General features: G+C 42.3%; 1 protein-coding gene across 5 annotated transcripts in view; it reads left to right on the top strand.

The window, feature by feature from the left end:
- ASRGL1 (asparaginase and isoaspartyl peptidase 1) overlaps nt 1–23339 on the top strand; it is a 180360-nt gene that overhangs the window by 134795 nt on the left and 22226 nt on the right. For all 5 annotated transcript variants that reach the window (XM_069235708.1, XM_069235707.1, XM_069235706.1 and 2 more), the window contains exons 4-5: nt 3344–3498; nt 18175–18293. In XM_069235708.1, coding sequence (XP_069091809.1) covers nt 3344–3498; nt 18175–18293 — 274 coding nt within the window. The remainder of the gene's footprint in view (nt 1–3343; nt 3499–18174; nt 18294–23339) is intronic.

Below are 23339 nucleotides of genomic sequence, written 5' to 3' on the forward strand. Positions count from 1 at the left end.
CGTGCCCCTTGGGTGTTGACCAAGGGGATGGCGGTGGTAGCTCATCTGAGGAGAATAGGGGTGTCAGTCTACCCATATCTCGATGACTGGCCGTTGAAGGCAGGATCACCACAGGCTTTTGTCTCCCACTTTTAGACTATGGTGGACCTCCTGCATTTGCTGGGGTTCACTATAAATGTACAGAAGTCACACCTGACTCCTTCTCAGATGCTCCCTTTCATTAGAGATTTTCTGGACACAGTGCAGTTTTGGGCTTATCCTCTTGATCAGCAAGTCCAGGATATTTAGGCTATGATACCAATGTTTCAGTCTCTGTCCTGGATTTAGGTGAGAACGACTCTGAGGCTGCTGGGCCTCATGGGCTCCTGCATCCTGCTGGTAAAATCATTCCAGGTGGCATATGTGGGCTCTACAGTGGGACCTTAAATTCCAGTGGGCACAGCATGAGGGGAATCTCTCTGAGATTGTCTAGATCTCAGAGGGAACTGCAACAAAATCTGCAGTGGTGGCTGACGAACCGTGATTGGGTCACAGTCAGACTCCTCCCCTCCCCCATCCAGGTCTGACAGTGGTAATGTCTGCGTCACTCCTGGGATGGGGCGACCATCTGAGAGAGGTGGCGATCAGAGGAATCTGGTCTCTGGCAGGATCCAGACTCCACAAAGTTGGAGCAGGTGTGGAATCCGAACTCCACATAAACTTGCTGGAGCTCCATTCGATCTGGCTAGCATTGAAACATTTGTTCCTCGAGGCAAAGTTGGAGCAGGTGTTCATGGACAACACTACCACCATGTGGTACTGCAACAAACTGGGCGGAGTGAGGTCATGGATCCTTTGTCAAGAGGCCATGTGTCTCTAGACTTTGCTGGTACAGCAAGGCATAACCATGGTGGTTCAACACCTGGCAGGATCTCTGAATTTCAGGGCAGATGAACTCAGCCTTCGATGCCTAGCAGATCACGAGTGGCATCTCCGTTCTGAGGTGGCAGAAGGACTCTTTCAGCAGGGGGGAGAGCCTTGGTTGGATCTATTCGCCTCCAACGAGAATGTGCAATGTTAACAGTTTTGCGGTTTGGAGTTTCCAAGGCAGCAATTGCTCTGACAAGCTTTTTGTCTCGGGTGGAGTTCAGGCCTCCTGGACGCGATTCCTTCCATACAACTTCTGCCCAGAGTTCTCAAGAAGATCAGGAATGACTGGGACCAAGTAGCACCAAATTGGGCACAGAGCGTCTAGTATCCTGAGGTTCTGGAAATGAGCATCAATCCTCCCATCAGGCTGCCCCTTTGGAAGGATCTTCTGTTGCAGCAGCAGTGGAGGTTCCTCCACCCGAACCTGTCAACTTTCGGCCTCCTTGCGTGGAGATTGACAGTCACAGTTGATAGCTTCCTCCTGAAGGCTGCTATCTTATCTTGGCGTCCCTCCACCAAAACAGAATACACCTGCCGTTGTCAAAAATGTGTAACATATTGTACAGAAAAGTCTATAGACCCTCTTTCTGCCTCTCCTTCAGATATTTTTCTCAGTATTCTTGCACACAAGGGCTCTGTTCTGGGTACTCTTAAGGGTCATCTCTCTGCTCTGTCTGCTTTCCTGCGGCTGCCTGACCAACCCAAAGTGCTTGTACATATGTTTCCCTCTTCACCCTTCATCATGCCTCAGTGGGACCTACACATGGTTCTCAATTACCTCATGTGTGCTTGCTTCGAGCCGCTACCCAATTGTCCCTCCGGCTGATTACCATCAAGACAGCCTTCCTAGTGGCAATAACATCTGCCGGGAGTGTGAGTAAGCTGCAGGTTTTATCATCCAAGCCTTCCTATCTTACTGTGTTCCCTGACAAAGTGGTGTCTTACCTCCCGAAGGTGGTGACCCCATGTCATTTGGACAGTCTATCACTCTGCCCAGCTATTACGCTTCTCCGCATCCATCTAAAGAAGAGGAGCAACTCCACTGTCTGGACCCAAAAAGAGCATTGTTGTTCTGCCTTGACCGCACAAAAGAGTTCTAGGCGGACAACCAACTGTTTGTGGGGTATGTAGGAGCTGAAAATAAAAAGGTCAGGCAGTACACAGGTGAACCATTTCACGCGGGGTCATTCTCATTAAGATCTGCTATGCCCTGGCTAAAATGTAGCCTCCTGAGGGCTAAAGTGCCCATCCCACCAAAGGAAAAGCTGCAACCCCGGGGTTGGCTCATGGAGTACCAGTCCTGGACATCTGCCAGGCAGCAACGTGGGCGTCCCTGCACACGTTTGCCAAACTACTACCTGGACAGTCAGGTCCACCAGGATGGGCATTTCGCCCATTCGGTCCTGCGGGAGGTCTTAATATAGAAAATGTGTCCGCAGCCCACTGCCAGGCTTGGGCACCTATTCATACGCATACGTCACCACTTCAGCTAGAAGTCTCTATCAGATGAACAAGCTACTTACCTTTGTTAATGCATTATCTGGTAGAGACAGTACCTAGCTGCAGATTCCTTACAGACCCACCCATGCCTCTCTGCTCTGCAGACAGATTTCTAGGGCTAGGGTTGTTCCCCTTTGAGGGCCCTAGTTTGGAGACACATTTGTCAGTTCACTTCATGGCTCTGCACTCCTGGCGTGGAAAGTCATGAAAAATAACTTACGTCCGCGCACCTGGATGGCACTTATATAGGTGACCGAGAGGTCACTTCCGACACTGCACAGAATCAAATGAAGCCACCCAACTGAACGCAGGGGTACCGCTCACGCAAAGTTTCTGGATCCAGTCCAGAAATTCAAAGGTAAGCAATCTGCAGCTAGATATTGTCTGTACCAGATAATGCGTTACCGCAGGTAAGTAACATGTTCATTACAGTGTTCTTATTGTAAACATACCTGCATGTCTTGGTATCCCCACTTGATGACCCAGTATCTTTACCTTCCTTATTGGGTCCAAAAATTAACTAAACTCTGAAACCCTCACTGCAAACTGGCTTAACCTTCTTCAGTCACCAACTGAATCATGTGTGCCCATCTCTTGGAATAACTGTCTTAACTGCTCACTACCTTATGTTTGTTGTTCCCATCCAGAAAGGAAAATATGCAAATCCTCGACTATCTTGAGCTACTGTAAATAATTCCACAATTTTGGAATTTCTTAAAAAGAAGACTCCTATTGAGGGAGTTGTTTTGAATGTATTCTACAGCCCACACAAACTCTTCCAAGCAGCCCAGAGGTTTACAAACCCATAGTGCACTAAAGCTATAATTCCTCATTCCAAAAATCACTAATATGATCTTTAATTTCTTTAAAATAGTTGCTGTGGTGGAATGTTAGCAGAGCCTTTTATTGATTTGCTTGATCCTCCTTTTCCCAGACAGATCATTTGCTGCTGACAGATCGTGGTGCTTCTCTTTTTGCCAAAGCCCAAGGAGTCCCTGAAGTTTTAGAAGAATCGCTAATCACAGAGAGATCCAGAAAGAGATGGGAACATAACCTGAAGACTGGATCTGACCCTGTGGAAAGCCAATTGTGAGTATTGTTTAGTAAAACTATAACCATGTCGACCCATGACATACCAAATATGTATAATTTTAGTTTCACATGGCTTTGATACTAGCACATCTTCTATCAGATATGGCGGAATGGATTTTACTGAGGTTTCACCGCTTGATCTTTTGAGCTTCTTCGATGAGCACCATCACTGTGTTGTGGAACATAAAGGATAAATATTGATTTTATGGCTTTATTTGAGAAAGTGACCCCTTGATAGAGACAAAGCATTGTCTTGTCTTCTCATTTATATAGTTTTCCCATCCCCATATGAGGCCTGAAAAAGTAGTTTGTCTTAATTCATAGATCCAAAGGTGCACAGGACTCAATCTTTAATTGGAGCTCCACTTCCCCAATGTTACCTGTAACAGATTCTGCCGCTGTACCCCATCCCTCTTCCTCCTAGCCTGCTTCCATGTACACCCCTCCAGCCATGCGACTATGCTTCATTGTCCAATGAACCATGCTGTGTACATGCCCATAGTTTTACCCCTATATATCTCACTTATTTAATGTTATAATAGTTTCATTTGGCTCCCATTTACAACCTATGGAAGATAGGAAGGAAGATAAACGTCAGACATAGTTGTTAATTTACAAAGTGTTTACATGCTGGTATCTGCAGACCACATCCTCACAATTTACCTGCCCTTCCCTGTTCCCTTAAATTCCACTCCTCAATGTGGCCTGAAACTTCTTTTTTCACACTCAAATTAGTCCTTTAGTGGGGCCTAGCGCACTCTGTAGGGTTCTTTTATGGTCTTAATTGTTGGCAGTGTTTCTCCTCCATCTCCTCCTGCACTCAAACTGGGTATCATATGCTGCAGCTGTCCAGCTTTAGGCAAAGTATTGTACCATCTGCATGTTTTGTAGCAGCTGACCTGGTTTATCTCAGTGTCTCTTGCATAGTTAATGGTGGTCTGGTGCATACCTGTTCTCTGTGCTGCAATCAGGAAAAGGTTCCTCTGGAAGCATCGAGATTGAGGGTATGGGTGCGCTGATCCGGAAATGGATGTTGGACTTCATCTCAAAGAGGAGGCAATTGGTGCGAGTAACCACAGGGAAGATGAAGGAACCTGGTTGAAAGAGCATCTGCCTATGATGTAGTTGTAACTTGCTCGAGCCACCCCCTGTTGTCCCAGCTGTTAAGGCTGGCTTCCGCACTCTGCAGACAGCTGTTGAAAAGAGGAATGCCACTTAGTCAGCCAGTGATGAGCCCCTTCTCATGAAGAAGCACCAATTAGATACCTCCCTATTTGTTTGAAGTCCACTTTGAAGCACATAAAGAATTCAGACAACTGGGAAAACTTCTCCAATGTTCAAGCCCCACCTAGTACTTTTCAGATTTCCGTTTGACAACATAAATCATTGTATCGAGGCATATAGGATTCCTCTTCTGCCAGCACCCCCTATCTCTACTTTGCTGTGCCAGTCCTTTTACTCCAGGAGCAGAACTTGGTACTGACCTCTCCAACACTGCATGGTATCCAGAGTTTTTTCCTGAATGCTAACATGACATATTTGGAGGCAGTAGAGACCACTCCTGTGGTTGCTTTGCCCAGATCTTGTTGCAGCTTCCACCTCAGTTGATGCAGCTCCCAAATACACTTATGCCACTTATGAGACCTCAGAACCAACTTACTGCACAATTCCCTCTTTTTAGTTGGCACTGCCAATTTCAGTTCAGATACCAGGTGTGACTTCAGTCCCTTAGCTTTACCTACTGGTTCTTCCTAGATTAAAAATGCCTCTCTGGATCCACTCCTTCCAACTAGATGCTATATAGCGGTAATGACCATTGTGTTACCAGTGCTGTCTAGAATGAGGGCATTTATTCCTTTGTAACAAAAGTACTAGCTTCAGCAATGCATGCCCAGTTGCACTGACAGACTCAGGAAGAAGATATTTGGAAGAAGTGTTTCTCTGAGACTGTCATCTCAAATTCATTAAAAACCGAGTACTGGATTCCTAGGATTGTGCGGTCTTTGAGTTTGGGGAAATGGCCTGCTCAGACTGTGGTGGTGATAGCAGTTTTCAGCCTTCCCTGTTGAAGATTATTCACATCTAGAAAGGTTTCTAATTCCTAAGTCTAATTGGCAAGTCACCAACTTTTACCCGCCCCTGTCTTTTCAGATTCACTCAAAGGTTCATGTCTACTGAATCTGTTATATTACATTGCATTTTTGTTTTTTGCTGTACCCTTCTACCCTACATTCAATTTTTATTATGTGGCATTTTACTCATTAATATTTCTTTTTTGACTAACTTGGCTTGGTCCTATTTAGGTTTTTTATTCTTTCACTGTGTTGTTTTTGTTAGCTGCTGCACATGTACCATGTGTAATTTCTTCGTAGGGATGTCTTGCTCCTAGTGTCAAAGTACCATTGATGAGCCTAGCATTCCACACTAAAAAAAAGTTCACTATTTGGGCTTTACTTGATTTGGGTCTTGCGGCAGGCCCAATCATAACTCACATCCTCCATATCACATAGCTCACCAACCTCATTTGCTATATTGAATTCTTCATTAGAGAGAAGGAGCTCTTCAGGAATGGTAAACCTTGCCCCTGGTAACAGGTCAAGCCCTCTTGCACTGTCCTAACTGTAATGTTAAGCAAAAGGCAGGATGTATCAAACAATAAGCTGGAAGCTGAGGTTGTGGAGAAACTAGAAATGTAGAGCTTTTCATACCTTATTCACATTACCAGAAAAGAGCCGAGGCATCTCTTTCTATTAATTCTTCAACCTTCAGGACTTGCAAGTAGCTAAAGACAATCTGAATAACATGATGTGTCTCCTACCTCAACATGTAATAATCCTTAATTCACCTCTGGAAGGATGATAGATTATTACCGCTAGTGGTGACCAATACTAAACCGTTGTATCAATGGTTACAACAGACCTTGCTTACTTTTTTAGGTGATGCTTATAATTTAGAAGAGTTACAGCTGCAGGTTCTTTCTTATCTTCACACACAGACTATATGCAAAATTTTTGACTGTATGGAAAATATTCTACTAGAAAGCCATGTAACATAGCACATAATTAACAGGCCAGGGTGGTCTCACTCAATACAGTTAACTTATAATTGGTAATAGTCTTCACTGCATGATGTTAACCTAAGGACTTGATGCAGCATCAGAACAGTTCCATTGCAACAGAGGTTGCACTTAAATGAAAGAGAAACGCCATGTATAAACTACAACAAAAGGTTAAAAAAAAATCAGAGTTACAAAACTTGGAATATTTGAGAGTAACACCTTATGCAGACAGTGTTTCTGACATTTGCCTGTGCTATGTTTGAAATCCAATGTTAGCCATACAATTCTGTATACTATGCACTGTTCTGCGCACATGGTTTTAATGTTTGAAAAATGTTGTACAGTTTCATCAACCATTTTTATACAATTAAAAACACTGTTATGGGGCAGCATTTCTTGAGAGAAAAAATAGTTGCTGGTTTTAGAACAAGTTGACGTTTCCTATTTAAGGTAAGCACAATAGGCTACAAACACCACAGTAGTGTCTTGGGTGTTCGAAACAGCCGGAGTACTACTCACAGAATCTCCACTTTTTCTTCCATTGAACCCAATGTCTCTGTTTTTTGCATCAGTAGAACTATTCACCAGATCGTAGAAAAGGTGTTCAGTTGCCGTTTAAAGTAATGCATTGTAGGTATCTCGAGATAATTACTTGTTAGGTATTTAAGTTTCATTTTTCAATCTCCTGTTTGTCTGTTTTCCCCCTTTTAGGTCTCAGCTAGACAGCGCATGTGTTGTCTCAAAGAGACATGTTGTATTCAGTATGTGGGATTCAGCCCGCTCACGGGCTTCCTATTTGCTGGCTCCAATGCCACTGTCATTCCTTCTCCCGATTTGTCCATGGCATGCATGCATCATGCCTCACCTTGTGTTTAGCCCTCCCCGAGAGCATGGACTAATTACTACTATCCATCCACTGCTCCCATTTCAGGAATGGTTTTAGGAGCTACTTTTTTCTATGTGTGTGAGCATTTCACAGACGCGCTCAGGTATTCACTTGCGCCAAGCTCCGTTTCTGTAAACAGACTGTAAATCTTGTTCTTATCGCATCACATTTGCTGTGATGTCAGACGTTGTTTTCTGAGGGAGCCTGTTTACGTTTCTTCCTTTCACTTCAAAGTAAGTGTGTTTTTTTTTTTTTTTTTACTGTCCCGGTGTTGCTTGCTCATCTACTCCCACTTCACTGCTTAACCCTTCCCCTCACCCCACCTCATCGCTGCTTGCCCCCTCTGTCCATCATTGCTTGCCCCCACTCGCTCGCCCCATTGCTGCTTGTTTTGTATATTTTTTTTCTTCTGGCATTTCACTCCATTTACACATGGCCTTTCAGAAAGCCTTATGTCCCATTCCTCTTGGATGAAGTCCAAAGCTTCAAATAAAACATGGGCTGTCCCTCATGTTAGAGGACACCGTCTCCTTTCCATTAAATCTTTCTTGAAGGCTAATTTTGAGTTTTTGTCGCTGTGGTTTAAAACTGGGTGGCTGCTGTTGTGAAGATTCTAAAACAGTGCGGTCTTGTTCAGCATCCTGTCTCCTGATCTATGCTTTGTGAGAGGACACGGTATCCCCTGAGATGCCTGAATCTTTATTAAGGGTTGAGTAACCATTAATATTACTTCTCAGATTGGTTTCACCATCAAGTGGCTGTTTTGGGACATTAGTTGTGTAAATTGTGATTGAAGTATGCTGAATGGAGCTTGCTAACACATAAAGAAATAATTTGATATACCTATCTGTCAAGAGCATGTAGTAGTTGATTGAGATAAATAGCTGTAGGTGAGTGCTTACTAATTTGCTACACATGTAAGGTGTTCACAGGGCACGTCTTTTGGTGCACCTTATGATATGCCATGTTTTATTGAAGTGATGGCCAAGTATTGTCTTAAAGGACCTCCCAGTCCTGGCATTTTCAAAAATATGGTTATCTTAGTTGATGTAGCATTTGTGGTATACCAAATTCAAATTACCTCCTTATCCAATTCTTGCATTTCTCTCTTTCAGTATTTTGTTCAGGTATGAACCAAAGACACATTTGGAGTGTATTGTGCCCCAAAACCCATTGTGCAAACCCTGAGGTAATTTATGTAACACTAAGTGACCGTCCTAGGCAATAGGGACTTTTCTGTTCAGATTTTCACTTCAACAGTAATTTCTATGCATTTTGTACTATATATAACCATCCTCACTTAGTCCAATTTCTGCTTTTCTGAACTCCGTTCATTCTTGTATATGTTTTCATAACAAAGCAACATCAGATTTTGCATTATTTCTGATATTGCAAGATGTTTTATTTTTAATGAAGGCATCCAATGAGTGAAATGTTTTAGACATGGCATAAAGCCAGATTAGGCAATGGTTATGTCACATGTGTGTGACCCACTTAGTATATCCTGTCAGTGACATGTGAAAAGCTGTGACAGTTAGAGGGGCTGTGAGTAGGAATATACTTGATGAAGTATCAGCTTGTTAACTGGACTTTAAACGCACAACAAGCAAGACAACTGAATGTGTATGAATCTTCTCTTCATAAAGTTCTCAGCTTAGATGCATTAACCTAGAAAGAAATTCATATAAAACTGAAGACTAGCTGATGTTTAATTAAGTTTACATGAAGCAATTCATAGAATGGATTTTTTTTTTAAAGCTTTTCAGACTACTCATCATTTTTGAGGATTTATGATGTGCCATTGAGTCACATGTTTGACCACCCCAAAATCTATCCACTGTTGAAGAAGGTCATCTGATCTGGCAGAATCTGAATGGGAAGGTCCACCGGCTTTTCAGAAGTCTAGCTACTGTAAATCCTAATTATGTACTGTGAGGAATCTAGGCCTGAGAGTCTCAGGACTGACCGGGATACTCTGGTCTTTCGTTGCTGATGTCCTGGGGCCCTCATCCTGCAGAACCCTTTATAATGAACCAAGCACCCCTTTTTAGCACTTGACTCAGAAGGTACCGAAGGCTTACTCAGGGGAGATGCTGTGGGCTTATAAAAATGAAAATATTTTATTACACACACACCACAGTTCACAAATTAATAAGTGTATACCTTACAAAAGGTTAAAATACCTATGAACACCCTTTAATTGGCCTCACAGCCAACAAAGGGTGCAGGCTAAACAATGTCCCATAGATAAGCTAATCCCCTAAGTGTATCCTATACATCTTCCATGGGATGCAGCTCTGCAGTCTGTGCTTGAGCAAGCCTTGAACCCTAAAACCACAATACCCCCTTAGATGCTTAACAAAATATAGGGAGTGCAGTTAATAAAAGCGAGGATGTGTCCCCACAAAACTGAAAAGCCGAACTATAAGGTCAAAATCCAGCGCAAACAATATTCAAGCAGTTCATGATGATACCATCTTCCAATAACATTTAACAATATATGCAGTGATTCACAGTTAATACTATTTCTTGTTCTATGAGTCTTTCTTCTATCTTTACACCTGCTACAACACAGCCTCAGGACTTAGTAATAACTCCGATGTCATACAGCTAAATATTGTAGCTCAGACAGTGCTTGCTGTAGCTGAAAATCTTGCCCGGTCACTACTCTGTGTACCTTAGAGACTTAGGGTAACCTTTTAAATTGTGATTGGGTGGGGTAGAAATATGTGAGGGGCCTAGCAGTCACCAGACTCAGTACCTCATATTAGTCGTGCCCCCACCCTCCCTGGGGCCCCACAGAACCAAATATGCAAATTTCCTTGAGAGCGCCAGAGGCTTTGTGGGCATTCCTTAGCTCTGGGACCATCTCGTTCATGCAGCCACTGGCCGTGAAGCAGTCTTTGTTTTTTTTTAAATAAAATGCGCTCTCAGGCACTGTGTTTGTATTTGATGATCTAGGTGCTGTTCCCCCTTCTGTGGGGCACAGTGCCAGATGACACAATTGAAAAGAAGTGGGGTGGGTGGAGGCAGTGTGGGGGGAGTGCACAGGGGTGCCACTGGTGGTTTAATAATTTTTTTTTTTTTAAAGGAAAACTTACCTGGTGCTGCAAGCCACCTCAGGCCCTTCTTCCTAGTCCCAGCAGCTTCAGAGACTCCCTCTGCAGTCCCCATGCTGCTCTCATGCTGTTACCAAGCACGAGAGCAGCGTGCGGATTGGCCTGAGCGTGCTGGTTTACCACTCGCTCAGTCACTGGGAGTCTATGCTATTTCTACAGCCCGGCTGTCAAATACAGCTGGGTTGAAGAAACCTAAGTGCTCATGTCTGTTTGGCCAGCCTAAGATCGCTGGCCTAACAGACATTCACACTTAAGTGCACTCCACTCCTCTTTCTTCCCCCCCCTCCCATTGCCCTTCCCCCTCTCTCCCTGCACACGCTGGCTCAGAGGGAGCTGCTGAAAAAAATAAAACTATAATTAAATGTTGTTTTCTTTTTCAGCTGCTGGCTCTGAGCCAGTGGGGCGAAGCTCCCCAGCTTTTGCAGAGAAGCCGTGGCTGGTGGCGCACTTGAGATTGTAACAAATCAAAGTTTGCGCTGGTGCCTAAACGTGCACAACCAAGTTGGCTTCCCATCATGCTGACCTTGTTTCTTATGCACAGGAGCCAGAAGGTTTTGTTCTCTGCTGCAAGCGTGCTTTTCTATTCCAAGGTTCCTGGTTCCCCAGCCCAGGCAAGGAGAGCAGGAGGCAATACTGTGTTTCTTGGACTCCGACCCTCTCCAGAAGCTGTTGATAAAGAAGAATGCGGTGCTTTATGGTACCCCAGATGCTGGACTTGTCCGTGTAGCAGTGAGAGGGAGGTGCTGTGGTTCTCATTGAATCCTGGGGCACTAATTCACCCAAGAATAATTAACAAGCACAGGGGGCTGGCGCCACACACATACACGTTCTTCTTCACCAAATTCCTGAGCCCAATGGCACTGAGGACGTGCTGGGTAGTTTGAGCAAAATGAAAGGAGACAGTTGCTGCTTTCTCTGGTCCTTTTGGGCTGATTTGTATGGGATAAACTGTTTTATGCCTCGTGGTGCTCACTAACCTCAAAGTGAAGTTGTTTTTAGCCTCCTGGTCTCTAAAATTGTGTGATCTCCATGGTGCTAATTTCTCCACTTCTCTTGTTCCGATGTTGGAGAGAAGGCCTGCTGTTCTGTCCTTGTCCACCCACAAAGGGTTCATTAAACTTGGGGGTCCTTCAAAATCTAGTGCTTCACTCTTGTGCAGGAATTTGTAGGTAAGGTTGTAAAGCTCCAGAAAATGGGTTCTTTTTTCCCCATTCCTAAGGTTACATATCTCCACTCTTCCCTGTCCCTCCTGTACAACATCTTGGGACTTTTCAAAATAGCGACTACAAGTGGTTACATGTAATAGCTCTCTGAGAACTCTTAAGCCCTGCCCTAAAGTGCCAAAGGCAAGCTTATTCCTTTCCATCAAACTTTAAAGGGTCCTCCTGGAGAGTTTGGAGACAAAGGTCTGACCTCTCCCCCATTTTTTTCTTGGAGGAGTCTGCCCTGTCAGGCAGTGTGAAGTGTAATTAACTTAAGGATATCCAGCTCCTGCTTTCTTCTTGTATGAACAGGTCCAATCTCTTTTAGGCAAGCCTATTGTTTGGGGAAGGTTTTGATCTACCTGCTGGCCAGAAGAGTAATTAATTTCGCCCGGCTGGGTAGTTCAGAGCCTGAATGTAATTAAGGGTTGACTCCAAAAAATATGTCTAAACTCAAAGCACACAAAGGAATGGAAATGTGGCCAAAATACTTTTAGATTTCCACCCAGGACCCTTGATTGCCTATACTAAGTGATGCTAATAACCTCTCAAGGCCCAACTAGTGCAAAGTTGTATTTTGGTGTTTTTTTCCTACAGTGTAAATACAGTTCACTAACTCCGGCCTTTCACTTGGGCCTTCCATCTCTCACCACACTTCACTGCCCTCTATTTCCCACCATTATCCACCCGTGATCATTTTCCCACCATTATCACGGGCATACTCGCCTCTCTACTCGTTTTTTTCCTTTCCTCTATTTGCCCAACGATCACTGGCCTTTCAGTCACTCACATTTCCATCTCGTCCTTGTACTTGCACCATTATTCATGTCCCCTTTTGATATCCCCAAGACACCTTTACAGTCTATCATTTTTGACATCTCATTTGCTACATTCATGCCTCTTACCTCTCTTAGGACTTACAAGGGTCCATGGCTCTCATGTCACATGGGGCTGTACTCTGATTACTACCGGTGCAAACCCCTGGGGACACTGTCCCTGTCACCTACGGGTCTTTCCGACAACTTGGATTTACAGTTTACACCATCGCATACAGGTACTTATATTCTTAGATTACCCCTCTACTCTCTTATCACGTACCTCATTGCGACCAACGTTTACATTTTCATTCTTTCTCCTTTTCACAATTCCAGCCTTCCATGTCTCATACGTACTCCTGGACATTACCTGCCCATTTCTACAGCGCTTTTAGGTAGGCGCTCTTTCCCTTTTCTCTACACTTACCTTTCTACCTACTGTCTGACCACCGGTCTCTTCCTTTACGGCCCATTACTGTATTCACTTCTGGGCATGACTATGCTTATCTGGGGTCTTACATTTGCTCTATATTTTGCGGACCACCTTGGTTTCCATGTGCTACTTTCCACTCATTTTCGATATCGTGACACAATTTTGACTATGGGTCTTTTCACCTCTTTCACGTGTGTGTTTTTGCCATTTCTTTTTACACTCATACACCCCTGTATCGGTCTTTTAATTACCTCTGTTCCAGTATAATTGTACATCTCATAAAAGTGATTACTATATGTATTTTCAGCCTTGATAAAGTCACAGGTGTGACGAAACACGTGTCGGCTGTATCCATTTGGATGTTTACTGGCTGTACCTTTTTTGATGTAACTATGAAATGATGACAACAATCCATTAAATGATCTACTGGAACTCAACGAGGAATTCGGCATTTCTTATTACTGGTTTTACGATATGCTATGTGTACATGTACTATAGATGATGCAATACGCTATATGAGTGCGGTGGTTATCTTTGTTCATTTCCTTTATATTGGTGACAAACAGACTTACCTATGCAGACCTTGCTGGAATACCCTTAACTATCCTGTGGCGGAGGTGACCTTTTACGGCACTTGTTGTTTGGGTACCAGCAATTTGTCAGACAGAGGCGTTTACTGGATTTTTCTTTCTCTGCCTTGTGCCCTGCAAAGCATATGAGTCTATGACAAGTTGAGGTTTTCCTCAACCCCTTAATTGGAATTTTCGACCGCCTCTTTATGCACTATGTGGGAACGTGATAGAGTCGGAGGCCACAAGCCTATTGATTCGCAAGGCAGTATTGGAAAAAGCAAGACCCCTCACTCTAAAACTTTCGGGCTTTTTGCTCAGTGACATGGGAATGTCTTCGCCCCCTGTGTGACCCTATGAGGTCACCCTGTGCAAATCTACTTGGCGGCCCTCCTAATTGTAGTAAGGATTTAGTGCATCAGCTTTCTCTCTAGGCTTCTCCGTAGCATGATTCTACCTCGTTTTGCGTGTCACAGCTTCCTCCTGTTCTGTTTGCTGGAATGTTGAGATGACTTTTTTTCCATATAAGGGAAAAAAAGATGACGTGCAAATTTAAGGATTATGTTTAAGTCTTTATTGCACCACTCTGTTGCTCCTGTGTTTTCTCATCTCTTCTTGAATTGCTATTTTTATACGTGTGGTCTGTTTGTGCTGTATTAAACATGTGTACCCCTGCACAGACCTTCAGTTTTACTCTCCCTCAGGCTTTCCTTTCTGTCCATGGGGAAACTCCCATAAAATGGCCACAATAGAAGGAATATTTTTTAATTACATCTCACTGTTGCAGGTGATACACTTAGGAATTTTCTTCATTAAGGAAGAAAAAGATTTTATTGCACACGTTAGGCCCAGAAGGGTTGAAAATATATGGGCAGAAAGTTAGAACTAGAGAGGTGACAATTACTTCAAACCAGCAGTATGTGTGGCGTTCTATAGGGTCTTTTTTTAATGTACACAACATATCTGTGAGACAATCAATAACTGTCACAGCTTTAAAGTTGGCCATTGTTTGCAAATCTAATGCTTTGCATGTAGAACTCATCCGTGATCAAGTTATTATGCACACCAACGATTCCAGTCTCCTAGAGAAATTATAAGACATAGGTGATTCTTCGTTTAAAGAAGTTGTGGCCATCATGAAGAAGGTGGAATTGTCCAAAAGCTATGCTAAGGCTGTCCCTAGAAATAGTACATACATTCCAACACAGGATGGTTGCAATTCAGTTGAGTGCAAGGTTACGTCCAAACCTGAGAGTGGATGGAAGAGCATTCTGTCCAAGACTAAACAAAGCAGTTCCAAAGTGGAATTTTTTGTCATTTTGTCAAAGTGTGTAGGAGAAAGCAGTAGTCTATGAAGTATAATATTGAAGAGTCAGAGTATCAATCTTTGGGAGCTGAGAAAGGCTGTACCTCAAATAGTGCTTTGAGCATTAACAACCCAGTTTTGAATATTTGCAATGAAAAAAACGAACCCATTTGTAAAGTGACCATGGGGGGAGGAGGTGTTAAGATACAGATTATGGTGTGTTCAGGTTTGCCTTACCCAATTGTGAATAAATATGTTTGGGATAGCAAATTCTATCATAAAGTAGGTAATAAGCTATTGTCACAGGATGTGCACCCTGTAAGTTATAATGAGAAGGAATAACCTATGTTAGGGTACATAGATTTTTACATTCAAATTCATACATTCAAATGTAGGCAGGCCTGGTGCAAGTTGTATGTTGCTGAATATGGACCATTTGTTTTGGGTTGGATGTATCAGAATGCGTTGGATAAAATATTATATCCCAGCAGTGGGAACCAGACATGTTTGTGGACTGTAAAGAAACAAGGATGGGGTACAAATGGACAAAAAGAGTTTCCCATATGTTTTCAGATGAAGATGGGAATCTTAAGGGGTTCCCCACACAATTGTATTGAAAGAGGGCGCAAACATTATGTGTTACAAGGTCAGGAACATACCTTTTCGTGTTAAAGAAGACGTTTAGTCTGAATTAAATGAGTTGTCAGGAAACAGGATTATAGGGGCTGCGGAATACACAGAATGGCTGGCCCTTTTGGTTGTGTTTAGGTGTTAATTTTTGCACCCTCAATAGGAATATTGTCAATGGCAAATTAACAAACTGCTTGCACAAACTAGAGGGTGTGAAGGTTTTCCACTATAGATTTAATCTCAGTTTACCATCACGTGATAATGCATCGGTTTAGTACAGGTTCTACTCGTATAGTTGATTTAGATTTGTTAGGATGCCATTTGAGCTAGCCTCTGCAGCTGGGGTGGTTCAAAGGTTGATGTATAATTTATTCAAGGATGTTACAGGAGGCAATTTTTCAAGATGACATACTTGTTATGGACAAGGACAAAAAAATCATGATAATAAGTTGAGGATGGTTTTAAATATTTTGAAGGAAAAGGGGCATGACTGAAAAATTGAGGAAATGCAAATTTGCAGTGAAATCAGTGACGTACATCAGCCACAAGATCAGGGGAGTAGTGATATAGCCCAGAAAAGGGAATTTTAAGCTCTAGTAAGCTTGCCCCATTTTTGCAATTATGTAATGTTGAGTGTCCTAGGGGTCCATGGGTGTTTCTGGCTATTTATACCATGGAACCTATTTTGGATCTCTATGGTACCCCTAACATATATAACAGTGCTAATTGACTTACTTTTCTAAATGTCCGGAGATGGAAGTTTTAACCAAAGCAGGTTCCAAGGTGATGTTGCTTTCCTGGAGAAAGGTTTCCTTAGAGGAGGAATTCCTAAGGTGTTTTTGAGTGATAATGGTCCTCAATTTTTGTTGAATTGCATGAAGGGCTTTTCGGTCATGAATAGAGTGAGAACCAGACATACCTTGTTATGTCAGCAATTCAACAGTAGAACACTTCAACAGTGTTTTTATTGGAAATGTACAAATTGCCATAAGTGCTGGGCTAAGTTGGAAAGTGGAGCTCAGCAAATTAGTGTGGGCATATCGAATTATTCCTGCTCTTATAGGTTACAGTTCTTCAAAGTGCTTAGAGGAAGGAAACCGTTTACCAAGGACAATTCTCCTTGATTGCCAGGAGATAGGAAAAAAGAGTGGTCCTATAAAGTAGCAAGGAAAAACATTGAGAAAGTGCAATGTGTCTACAAGGAACACTGTGAAAATAAACATGGTGTGATAAGTGTTGTCTTGGAGTAGGGGGATTGTATTCATGTTAAAAAAAATATTGTCAGAACTAAGAAAGGTATGACCAAATACAGTGAAAATCTTTGAGTGGTCAACCTTTTCTCTAATGCTTCGAAGTTGATTGATAATAAGAAATGGCACTTTAGCAAATTAGCTAAGTGGAGTAAAGTTATTTTATGGAATGAAAAGAGTAGTGCCATAAGTTCCCCAGTTAATTCTTGGTGATGGGATGATTCTGAATGTTTGGATAAAATAACAGTGAGTAGTAAGAGAGAAAGTTGTGAGGATGCGAACGTCGGGTGTGTCAGATCTGTATGTTGTTGTGGATGGTGCCAATTAACCTGTTTTGAATAAAGTTAGAGAAGTTCTGCCCATGCCTCGGTTAGCAATGCCCTACCTCTGAGAGTTACTAGGAGTTGTAGAGCAGCGGTACAACCAGGGAGATTCAAGGACTTTGTTATGGTTTAATTAGTTAATTTTGAGTATAATAGTTGCTGAAGTGTCATGTTGCAAACAAAGTCTGTATTTTATTCAGTAGGCTTTTTTATTATGTGTATGTACATTTTAGTCATGTTGTACGAAGAGAGGAAAAGCTTGGCGTTGTTCTCATGCAGACTACTGTATGCTTATTTTGTGTATGTAAAATGGGTACGGCAAAGCAATATACAAATAACACACTTACGATGTACTTGAGCATTATGTTGTAACAAAACAATTTAAAAAGTGAAATGTTTCAATAGCGGTGTAAGCAATATACGTTTTTATTTGACAGTTAACATTCTTCGAATTAGCCCTCTAAAACCGTAAAAAGTGTGTGTACTCGCGAGTTTACGCTCTCCGTCAATGCAATTAAGAGCTGTTTTAAACAGAATTCATAGTACAATACATCTCGAAAACCAGATACTATTGATATTCTACAAAACTTACTTTAGAATGCTTTTAGAACTATTTGAACTTTTGGTAGGTTTTTGTTGAAATACAGCAAATGGAAATGCACATCACATAACGACACCTAAAAAGTATGATTGCAGTAACATAAAAGTAACCTAATTTGCATAAATCGGGTTGAAGATAGCTAGCGATGAGGATTCACTCTATCATGGGTGTACATATGAGAACTGGTTGACGACTTGAGTAGTGTGGTCTCCCGATCACAGCTAGGCTGATCTCGTAACTATGCATCGTGCTTATGGTAGTAGAGCTTTACAATGGGGGGAGAGTTATGAAACTAATGTATGCTTTATTTTTCAATGGAGAATTAAATAAGACAGTAAGATGCTCGTTGATCAATGTTGATTTGTTTTCTTGCTCTGTATTTTAAAATCAAGCTTTTGTTTCAGTTGCAATACCCGTACGTCCATAAATATTATATATGTGACCGTTTTTAACCACTAAATGATTATTTTTGTTTTGGCAGTGGGCACGGGACAGTCGGTGCTGTTGCCATTGACAGTGCAGGAAATGTTGCTTGTGCAACATCAACTGGAGGACTGACAAATAAAATGGTTGGAAGGGTTGGCGACACTCCATGCATAGGTAGGAGCCATCATATAGGAAACATAATCATCAAGGAGTGAACCTACTGTCCATCTTGTAACAAACAACAGTAATGAAATGATCACCTGCCAAGCCTCTCAACAGTTATTTTTGACAAAGGAAGAACGTGAAAGATTTAAGGGAATAAATGAATGATTTGCATTTGTAGAGCATGATTTTAACGAATAGTGTCTTATCAAACTATTATTTGGCACTGTGAATTAAATTCACTCCTTGATCCATGTACAAAGTGTAACCCTTTGACATATAATCTATGCAGTCTCAAAAAGTGGTCAAACATTTTCGATTAGTGAAACTATGCAAACGTTGTTTATCGTCAGCCACCAGCAGAAAGATTACTTGGCCATCTTAGTATTTCCTTTATTCACATAGCGCTCAAACAGACAACTCGCTACTCCACCCCAGGGAAGCCTCTCCCACTAGCCCTCCTAGCTAATCAAAGGGCAGAGCACCTCACAGTCCTAAGCTTACAGATAAATCAGGATACACTAGGCTCCTGAGGCTGATAATCAAGCCCAAGCAGACATATTTCTGCTCTGGCCCCAAGAAGGCCTGCCAGTCAGTCAAAGAGCAGAAGCCTCTTCCTGCCAAAAAGACAATTAAATTATGAACCACTCGCTCATTAAATGGTGACCGCTCTTTCGTTCTTGCTCACCAGCCGTTTAGAGTTATACCTAGTAGGCACTGGCCTCACAGAGCATAGACCTTCATAATGGGTGAGGGGTGGAGGTACAAGGACTTTACGTTTTTGGATCTGCTTGGACCAGAACCAGTACTCCTTGTGTAAACGTTCTACAGTAATTACATAACAATCCATGCACCCCTCCCCATACCATACTCAGACCCAACCCTTACCTGTAAGCACATACACATGAACAACAGACCCAAAGAACCTTGCCCACATCCTACTCACTAGTCCATACAGACATCTAGCAATACAAACCTTCTAATTCTTCCTCATCATTGCTCACTCTGCAATTCTACATGCATATGGCATGCTCAACATCATGCAACACAACCTATATGCAGTCTTCATCTATGAGACAAGGCTTGCATCCTTTTCCACACAACTCTGAATGTCCTCATTCCTGCAGAATACAATATCCGAAGCGAAGAACATACTCAAGGCAGGAGGAGGGCTTGCCAACATCAACAACCCTTCTTGGTTCTGAAGTGTAAGCTTCTCACCTGACACTTTACATTCTCAGCAAGCCAAACAGCCACCTTCAGTCTAATCTACTAACCACCGATGAGCCCAACAAGAGCTTCTCTTGAAGAATCTTGAACCCCTTCGAGTCTGCCTCCACACTAACCTACTAACTTTAAAGAGAAAGCGCTCATCTTCATTATGACAGCTGCACCCTCAATCCAGTCCAAGGTTCCGTATTCCTGAGTTCGACTGGTCACTCTGCCATCTCTTTCCTTATCGTCCATCCCACATCAATGCACTGATGTCGGGCAAGGTGAGAAAAAAAAAATTGCAACTCCAAGGGCCTCCCATGGACGCCTTTCAGGGAGAATTCATCAATCTTTCAAACTCTCAGCAGCCCAAACCAGATGAAAAAAAACCTTTTAGATGTATACAAGACTGCTCTGAAAAAAGCACGTGGAACACAATTCACATTTGAAACATGAGCCTCTAAGCCCAATCCCCACTATCATAGTGCACTCAAGTGCTCCATGCACAGGCAAGCAGATAAATGGAGACGCATCAGTGGCATTGATGACCTCAGCCAGATTGGTACTATCAAAAAGGTTGCTTCCATGCTAGACTTGTAAATTAGTTTGAGTTATATTGTGCGTCTTACTCCACTGTATATGTGTGATAAAAAATTTTTATTGGATAATATTTCATCAAGTAATTATGCATCTTATTTCTCTCAATTATCAGTTGATTGGTACAAGTACAGCAAGTTTTGTATTTTACTGGTATATAAGAAATGTTCTCTGTATACATTAAAAAAAATTATGAATTGTGACCATGCAAACATTGTGACCTCCAGACAGAGTGCAGAGTGAAGCAATGACAAACAAGCAGCGCCACTCCGCGTTTTCTTTTTTTATAAAAGTGTGGGTGCTAGGGATAAAGTCCCACAGTGTTTTAACAAAAGGTCAAGAAATCAGATAGAATCAGTAGATGATTACCTCCATTTAAAAAGATTGATGTCTTGCTGGTAATTCGTTCTGATCAACTTTTCTTGACTGCAGAGATGTCAACGCATTTCGACCTCATAAGCTTTTGAAGTTTCTTTAGGACAGGGGCTGATGGTGTTCCTAATAAAAAGGAGGGAAGGGGGATTCGCAAAATGTATTTATGATTATGTTTGCAAAGTCAGGAACGACTGCTATATAGTTGATTATGTGGAACAATCGCTTACTTACTGAGAACCTTTACCTTTTAAGGGTGGGATTATGGTATTGAGTTGGAATCATTCTGAGGTGATTGGCTAGAATAGAGCAAATTAAAAAGTGCATTTGGGTTGGACAGAACCGTTTGTGAGGAGGACAATATTGATAGGTCATGAGAGGTACCTGTGGCAATGTTCAATGGGTTCCTTGGGGGACATACCATGAGCCAGTCCCTGTGCGAAAATGTAAAGCCTAAAAATACACACTTAGAGGTGTGGAGGCTGAAAACATGCCTACACGTGTTGTGTTTATTACCCAATTCATATTTGGATGTACCTCCAGGAATTTGGTCTTTTTTTTTTTTTCAAATGAAAAGGAAAGAAGTACTATTTTTCTGTGGTTTGATCAAACGAGCAGACAAAGGTGGAGCCATAGTGGTTATCATTAAAGAGGATTGCATTGCAAAAGGGATGAAGCAAGTCCTTGACAGGAACTGCTATTGAAGACTAGAAAAATAGCCAACCCAGGACTAGCTGAACTCCATCAGCCTCATTCGTAAATATTCCCACATGGAAGGATAGATTTGCCCAAGAGAACTAGACTTTTTATTAAACAGATCATCAAGGGTACTGGTATTATGCCTTCTCTCGAAGACACAAAAAGAACCTCCACCACCCTCCAACAGTTTCCAGGTGCAAAGCGTCCAGCTTTATAAAGGCCCAGACCAATTTTTATACTCATCCAACTTGAAGCACTCTGCTTAGCACTCAGATCGCTCATTCCCACAGCCAAAGCAGAATTCTACAAAGTCACCGTCAACAAAGTGGCTGTCAGAAGCTAATCACTCTTCGAGGCTCTCAAGCACTGTGTCAGCCCACTCTGAGACACTGCTCCAGCTTTCAGACAATTGCAGTGTCATCAACTACTATTTCTCCACGATGATTACAAACCAGAACTGCATCAACAACACAAAGCGTCCACTCTGCCTCAATGCCCACCATTATTCCCCCAGTGGATACCCTTCAACCTCTTCTCACATGCTGAACTCGTCAACTTTCTCATCTCCCTCAAGGCCACCTTGTACAAAGATGTCATTCTACTGTTATCCATTGTTAAATGCCTTCACTTCCCTCTGCAACATCCTCAGTTTCTCCCTTTTCTAAGACACCATCCCAGATAATCTCAAAACAGGACAGATTCTGTATCTGCTGAAAAAGCCTACTTGGCATCTAGAGGATCTCTCGATTTACAACCCTGTCACCCAGCTACCTTTCATCACAAAAAGGAAAGAAGCATCAAAGTAATTATGACGTGCAACCTCCTGTCGGGCTACCTGTGAGCATCAGACTGTTCTGCATTAAAGTAGCCTCCCATTCTTCGAAAAATTGATGACTCATCAATGTCACAAATAGCTACTGCCTGTGTATCCTTCTTGAAATATCTACACCTTTCAAGCCAGTCAACCAGCTTTCATTGATCAACGCCAGCATTGGTATCTCTGGCAAAGTCCTACAATTGTTCACCTCATGTCTCTCTAACCATGATCAGCTTCTCTAGTTAGTGCATTCAGGATCCAAGAAACTTCCTGTCTCCTTGAATTCCACTAGTGATCCATCTTAATTATGGATCCTTGTGGATCAGTACTCTCCAGCAAAAACATCAAGATGCATTAATATCTTAAAGCGATACAAGAGTACCTCAAAATCTCCATGACTTCTGACATTAAGGGAACTCAGAGTCTGCCTCAAATCAATCCAGATTTCGCTATCTAGTGCTTAATCTAAAACTTAATCCAACAAAGACAGAATTCCTCCTGATGGCCGACAATATTGAGTGTGCACAGATTACAATATTAGGTATCCAGAGATTCAAGCCTGGCTAGCCGCTGATTTAAAACTTTGGGTGAACCTAGGTGGTTTCACCCCTCCTTCAGCTGACAACCAGTGAAAATCATTTGATTCACCCTCAACACAGACCTCTCTTTCAAAGAGTGTGCCACCAAGAAAACGGAGACCGTATATTATCCGCTTGTCCACATGAAAAATGTAAAACCCTACCCACCAAAATGTATTTCAAAATGATAATGCTGGCATTAGTTCTTTCTCAATTTGACGGGGGCCACGAAGGACGTTAAGTTTCTCATGAGTTGTTACTGGGAGACAAGATTTTGCAGGTAGAGAAGGCCTTAATCCCACCATGTTTTGTGCATAATAGATTAAAGTTCCCTTGCTAGATTTGAAGCACCTGTACAAATGAGATTGTGTAGTCAGTGGCCAGGATAAAGGATACATTGCAGTAAGAACGTATGTAAAATTAAACCATATGTGGAAATTGCTGTAAATGTGGAAAACATGCATTTACTGTCTGGCAGTGTTGAGCGGGTGAAGTGGTCAGAATAGGAAAGGCTTTTCAGGAAAGAGGATAGCAGGCATTGGAGAACGAGGCAGGACTTTGGAAACAGTGAGCAGGTATGGTGTTACAAGGGAAACTCTGGAGATAGGGGTTGCTCAGAAATGACAGTGTGGAGAGGGGTGGGGCAGAGGATAATTTAGGAGGATTGAATGTATCTGTAAGAAATCTGATTATTACATTTCAGAATTAAGAGTACAGTGTCATGATATGGGCTGTGAATGGCATTCCACAAAGCAGAAACATCCTGACTCTTAAAAGGTACAC

This window comes from Pleurodeles waltl, chromosome 5, assembly GCF_031143425.1.
Source record: "Pleurodeles waltl isolate 20211129_DDA chromosome 5, aPleWal1.hap1.20221129, whole genome shotgun sequence".
Lineage (NCBI taxonomy): Eukaryota > Metazoa > Chordata > Amphibia > Caudata > Salamandridae > Pleurodeles > Pleurodeles waltl.